The sequence below is a fragment of the Entamoeba nuttalli genome (assembly GCF_000257125.1).
Source record: "Entamoeba nuttalli P19 unplaced genomic scaffold asmbl_7560, whole genome shotgun sequence".
NCBI lineage: Eukaryota > Evosea > Mastigamoebida > Endamoebidae > Entamoeba > Entamoeba nuttalli.
In genome coordinates, this window is record NW_008578682.1 from 1 (window position 1) to 6,045 (window position 6,045).

A 6,045-nucleotide genomic window follows, 5' to 3' on the forward strand; every position below is an offset into this window, starting at 1 on the left:
ATAAGAAGAATAAAAAAACAAAAAAAAAGAAAACAAAGATTTGAGACAATGTAACAAAGAGTATTTATGAACATTATCGAGTATGAAATGATTTATTTCTTATTAGTTATTTGACCTTCTTTTTCCTTTCGTGTTTTATCAGATTTATCACATTCTTCACTTGATTTAGAACTACATCTCTTTTTTTTCTTAAAGAAAGGAAAACTAAATGAATGACCATCTGACCATGAAAATCTTCTTTTCTTTAGATTGTTATTGTCTTGAGGAGAATCAGTTGGTGAAAGTTTTGGTACAAAAATAGTACTTGAACTTGATAATTTACTTTGTTGTTGAGAATTCATTATGTCTGAAGATTTTGGGACATCTAGAGTTGTATTTAAACTATCACAACTTAATTCTGTTGATAGAGATACTTTTTTTAAGGGAATAGGAATTGTAATAAGATTATCAGAATTGTTAGTAGATTGAGATATATGAAGATACGATTCATTTCTTCGTTCTTTATCAATTCTAGGGTCTTTACTTAATAATTTCTTCTTAGACTTTTCTTCTCTTAATGCATTTTCATGTTTATTTACTTCAATCTTTTTAAATGCTGAAAACCGTTGTTTAGTGTTTTCTTCTTTTAAGGATGAAGAACTTTTAAGTTTTGTTATAGAGCCATTCGTATCTATTGCCCCTTGATCAATTAAAACTAATTCAGACGAAGAAAACCTAGAGGAATATAATGACTTTAATGCTTTAAACTCATTAGTAGAAATTTCTCTTGGAGTAATTTGAGAATTATATAAAGGAAGATTATCAAATATTCCTTTTTTAAAAACTTGTGATAATTGAGGTGGGGTAATACTTCCATATCTAAAAGGAGAGTCAATAGTAATATTAGCAACATGTCCTGCTCTTAATAATGTCATATAAACATCATAATATTGACTTCTAGAGAGATCTAAATTAGTAATTGACATATCTTTATAAGTATCAGCAATCATTTGACTAGGTTCAGCAGTAACAACATGACCATAAACTTTATAAGGAAATTCTCTTGGTGGTAATACAAAATCTTTTAAAGAACCATTTGTAATAAAAGGATGAGCTAAAGCTTGTTTTGGTGTAAATCTTAGTTTAGGGTCATACTGAAAACAACCACTTAAAAAATCAAATAGAGTTTGTTTTGTCTTTAGAGTCAAGGGACTTTCAACGCGTAATTGACATTTAAAAATAATATCTTTTAATAATTTTACAGGAAAATATTCTTTATGAGGAGGAAGATCACAATTATTTTCCCATTCATATTCAAACTGTTCTTTTAATCTATATTGTATCACTCCAAGTGAACTTGTTGATTTTTTGAAATAACGTTTTGATTTATTTCCAGTAGAAAGTAAAGAAAAAGGTAACATCCCTAGTGTTTGTACAAATCGATATAATAAATCATATTCACTATTTGCTGGAAATAATGGAATACCTAAAAACATTTCAGCAACAATACATCCAACACTCCACATATCAATTGAAGTTGAATATTTCATTCCTAATGCAATTTCTGGAGCTCTATAATGTCTTGATTGAATATAAGAATATAATGTATAATTAGAAAAACATGCAGACCCTAAATCAATAATTTTAATGTCTTTGTTGTTAAGCAATACATTTTCAGGTTTTAAATCACAATGAACTATACCAGCTTCATTTAGTGATGACATACCTTCAAGAATTTGTCGTGTTATTTTTTTAATATTTGATAATTTCATTCCTCTTAAACGAACTTCTTTTAACATTTGATATAAATTTTGACTATCTTAAATGAATTTTTATTCTTCTTAAATCTTTTCACAATAAACAACAAACCCCAATAATTCTTGAACAATGCATAAATGACCACAATAAAGAAAATGATCAATCATTTCTACAATATGTGAACATCCTTTATCATATATTGTATTAACAATTGTAAGAGTAGTTACCTCTAATAATCCTTGTCTAAAATATGCTTTTTTATTTTTAAGAATTTTTAATGCAACCATTTTTCCATTGTTAAGGTCTTGACATTTAAATACTTGACCAAAAGTACCTTGTCCTAGTTTTTCAATAATTTTGTACTGAGTAACTATTGATTTTCTCATAGAATATCTACGTCCTTCAATTGAGTTATAACTCCCAATAATATCTCCTTTTCTAATTATTAATTCTTGGTTTTCATTATCGAGACCTCCATTAGAAATTGGAGTTTCTGGTTTAGTTAAAGTTGGCTGTAAAATTGATTCTGTTTGAAAATTTGAATTACAACGTCTCATAGTATTAACAATTCTTGAAGTAACTTCTTTAGTAAGATGTATTGAACCTCTACCAATGATATCATAAACACAAGTCTTATTAGGAATGAATGAGCAAAAACAACTACTTTGTTTCATTCCTTAATATAATAAACAAATTAGTTCTTTTTTCTTTTGTTATTTAGTGCTATTTTTATGGCATTATCTTAATTGAGAGTAAAATTTTTTTTGCAACTTTCAATGATATTTGTTTGTTTTATTCTTTAACGCAGTATTTGTAAATTTTTATAAATCTTATAAAAAAATTATAACACTTGTTAATAAGGTTGATTTTAACATACCTAAATTGGTGTAAATGGAATTACAACACTTTTTAATGGAGAAGTAAACATTGGTCTATTTACTACTGGAGATTGGAGAATTGGAATTCGTTTCTTTTCAAGAGAAAAGGTATTTTTCTTAGGAGTAAGTTTTAAGTTAATTTCTTTTTTATTCTCTTCACGTATTTTTTTTAATTGAGCAAATTCTAAATTCAAATGAATCTTTTTAACTTTGGAATTTTTGGAATGGTACTAAAAAAAAACAAACTGTCATTTATTTTCGTGTTCAATTTCTTTTGTAATATTGCATTGGAATTACCCTCAAAGGTATTTTGTTTAAATAATTGTTTCACTTGATTTGTTTGTGGTGAGAATAATTTACTTGAAATTATTGAATTCTTTTCACTTTGTTCTTGTTGCATTCTTAGAATTATGTCTTTTGTTTGTTTGTTATTTTGTTCATACTCTTGTATCAATGCTTTAAATTGTTGATTCTCCAATTCTAATTTTTCATTTTCTTTTTTATATTTTTCTAACTCATTTTTTATTTGATCTCGTTGTTTCCGGTAATCAAAAGCCTTAGAGATAACTTGTTGGTACTTAACGTTTAACTTTTTTTCATTAACACGGTTGTCATGTTGTAACTTAGATTCATAGAGGAGTTGTTGTTTCTGATTAAAATTCGAAATCAAACAGATAATTTCATTTACTACTTGTTACATTTTTTATTTATAATAAAAAATAAGGAGTTATCAGTAAACAAACAATTTTTTGGTGATATACCATAGAGTTGTTGAGCTATTGACTCAAAGTCTGTTGAGTCATTTCTGGAAATATCGCTATGGTGTCATTTTGTTTTCTTATTAAAACTTTTTCTATAACAAACTCCTCAGTTAGAGTAATTTGACATAAAGGACATTTATAATTTCCATTTAACCATGCCTTCTGGGCACAGTACGAACAAAAAATGTGTTTACATTTGTTCACAACATAATATTCGCTTGGATCAATATCCTTCCAGCAACAATTACATTTCATTCATTTAAAATTTTATCTACTTAAATGTTGTCCATTAAATTTTGCTTTCTTTTTATTTTAAATGATATCTGCTCACTAAATATTCTTAAAAAAAATGAAATCCTCAAAAGAGAAAAATAAATAGAAATTATCTGGAAAAAGAAATAAATTACTGGACATTAACTTTTAAAGTAAAAGTACGGTCATTAGCATTTGGTGCCCATGGTCTTCTGTATACTAAAACAATTTTTCCTTCACCAGTTTGAGTACCAGTAATTTTAATATGATATTTTCCACCACATCCACAAATACCTGGAGCATGTTGGTCAGCAACATATTCAACAGCATTACTAAGACCTTCACAACTATCAACTACCCATGAGTATCCAGTTGTTGGATTTCCAGGAAGAATAATTTCTTTATTTTCACCTTTTGCAATTGTGATTGTTGTGTTGTTATTATCTTCAGTTAATGACATTTTGATATTTCAAAGATTTTTTAATTGTATTTTTATAATCCCCTTTGAAGTGTACATCTTAAAAATAATTTTAAGATATGAAGAATAAATTTCTACATTAATTGAAAATTCAATCATTATAAGATTGAATTTTTCAAATATGAAAATCATATAAAAAAATGTTTTATCAATAAATTTTAGTAAGTAATATTTTAAAAAAAAACAAAAAATATCAAAAGAAATGAATTAGAGTTTAAATTAACTTGACTCCGGTTGGATAGTTAGAATCTCTTCCAATACCACACATATTATTGGAATCTCTAGCAAGAAGGAAGTATCCAGCATCTCCCCATGATGTTCCCCATGAGTTTCTAATAATCCAATATTTACCATTACTATTTGAACCATAACCAACAGCAGTAACACAGTGATTCATCATTCTTGATCTGCATCTAGCATCAGAATAGATAGTTCCTTTCTTATATAATTGGAATGTTGGTCTACTAGCATCCATACCAACAGCAACAGGTCCATTTTCAGCAATAATAGTTTGAAGTCCAGTTTCACTTCCATCAGTAACTCTTTTAGAACCAGTAACAGTAGCAACGTTTTTAACTTTCTTGCAAGTACCAGCAACAGCTTTATATGGATAATCACTTTCTAATCCTAATCCATTATTTTCTTGGATGAATTTAAGTGAGTTAGTTGGATGTCCTCCTTCACATCCATTATCAGAAGTATCACAATCAACTAATTGTTGTTCAGAGAATGAGTAAAGTTTTCCAAGATCTTTGTTAACTCTTCCTTCAAGAACTGCAGTTGTACAGAAAGTCCAACATGAACCACATTGTCCTTGATCTTTAGCTGGATTCATAATACTTCTCCAATCAACTGATTCTGGAGCAGCTTTAACGGCAGCTTTAACATTAGAAGTAGTTTCTGGAATTTCATAAGTCATTCCAAGATGAGTTTGAATGAATTCTTCGTGAGTCATATCAGCAAAAACGTTAAGTTCAGTATTAGCATTAGCTTCAACAAATTTTTTATTGTCTAAGAAAACAGCAAATCTGTAAAGATATTCAGCTCTATTAGCAAATACTTTGTTATGTGTAGCAGCCCATTGTTTGAATGCAACTTCATTTGCACAAGCAAGAGAAACAAATAAAATTAATGCAAACATAAAATGATTTTATTTAAAAATACTTTACAGTTTAAATACCAAATATTGCGTATGAATTTAACTTTTCCAATTCTTTTGATTTTTCTGTGTTTTTTTTTAATTTGATTTATTTCCTACTTATTTATAGTTTATTTTCTTTTATTTCTTATTATTAACAACTCATTCTATTCTTATGCCTTGGCTTTTTCTTTTTTTTTTATGGAAAATAAAAGAAATTTCATTATTTCTTGAACTCTCTTATTATAATAAAATAAATTCAATTTATAGAATGATTCATAGAATAATTTCTTCTACTACCATAAATTGAAATTAAAACTCTCTTATCACTTACACAATGAGAAAACTTACTAAGTTATTTGTATATTTACAATTTTTTTTTCTTTTTTGGTTAAAAAAAAATTTAAATTATAAAAATAGAAAAGATTCATTGGAAAAAAAAGTTAAAAAAAAAGGATTAAAACCGCTATATATAACACAATTATTCACCAAATAAACAAAAGATAAAAAAGAAAAAACGTTGAAACTAAGAAAAGAGGAAATAAGAATAATATGGGAGATCAAGAAACCTTCAAAGCTCTTAATAAGAAATGCTTTAAAGAACAAGCTATTTGGATGTTAAATGCTTTATGGCCAACATATAAAGATACTATGGCTGAAGAAGTTTGGGGATTTAATCAAATGTTTTCAGAATTTGAAATTGAAAACCATGAAAATGGATGTGATCTTGATGAGTTGAATATGCATCGTGTTTTTGAAAAACTTGGAAACCAAAAAACTGTTCAAGAAATGCGTTCTCAA

General features: G+C 27.2%; 5 protein-coding genes across 5 annotated transcripts in view; 1 reads left to right on the forward strand and 4 right to left on the reverse strand.

Moving 5' to 3' along the window:
• Positions 1 to 92: 92 nt before the first annotated feature.
• On the reverse strand, positions 93 to 2,411 carry ENU1_171900 (protein kinase, putative; the record flags this gene model as incomplete). Its single annotated transcript, XM_008861167.1, has 2 exons — positions 93 to 1,794; positions 1,849 to 2,411. 2 exons carry the CDS (start codon positions 2,409 to 2,411, stop codon positions 93 to 95), a joined length of 2,265 nt encoding a protein of 754 aa, XP_008859389.1.
• Positions 2,412 to 2,805: 394 nt separating this feature from the next.
• Positions 2,806 to 3,379, reverse strand: ENU1_171910 (hypothetical protein; the record flags this gene model as incomplete). The annotated part of the gene is made up of 2 exons (XM_008861168.1): positions 2,806 to 3,264; positions 3,377 to 3,379. 2 exons carry the CDS (start codon positions 3,377 to 3,379, stop codon positions 2,806 to 2,808), a joined length of 462 nt encoding a protein of 153 aa, XP_008859390.1.
• A 400-nt stretch (positions 3,380 to 3,779) lies between these two features.
• ENU1_171920 (cysteine protease inhibitor 1 (EhICP1), putative) lies at positions 3,780 to 4,088 on the reverse strand (the record flags this gene model as incomplete). The annotated part of the gene is made up of 1 exon (XM_008861169.1): positions 3,780 to 4,088. One exon carries the CDS (start codon positions 4,086 to 4,088, stop codon positions 3,780 to 3,782), a length of 309 nt encoding a protein of 102 aa, XP_008859391.1.
• A 232-nt stretch (positions 4,089 to 4,320) lies between these two features.
• ENU1_171930 (cysteine protease, putative) lies at positions 4,321 to 5,247 on the reverse strand (the record flags this gene model as incomplete). Its single annotated transcript, XM_008861170.1, has 1 exon — positions 4,321 to 5,247. One exon carries the CDS (start codon positions 5,245 to 5,247, stop codon positions 4,321 to 4,323), a length of 927 nt encoding a protein of 308 aa, XP_008859392.1.
• Positions 5,248 to 5,796: 549 nt separating this feature from the next.
• ENU1_171940 (TolA protein, putative) overlaps positions 5,797 to 6,045 on the forward strand; it is a gene marked incomplete at both ends in the record, with an annotated part of 918 nt that continues 669 nt past the window's right edge. Inside the window, one exon of the mRNA XM_008861171.1 lies at positions 5,797 to 6,045. This exon is cut by the window's right edge and continues 669 nt beyond it. Within this exon, the coding sequence (XP_008859393.1) occupies positions 5,797 to 6,045 (249 nt within the window).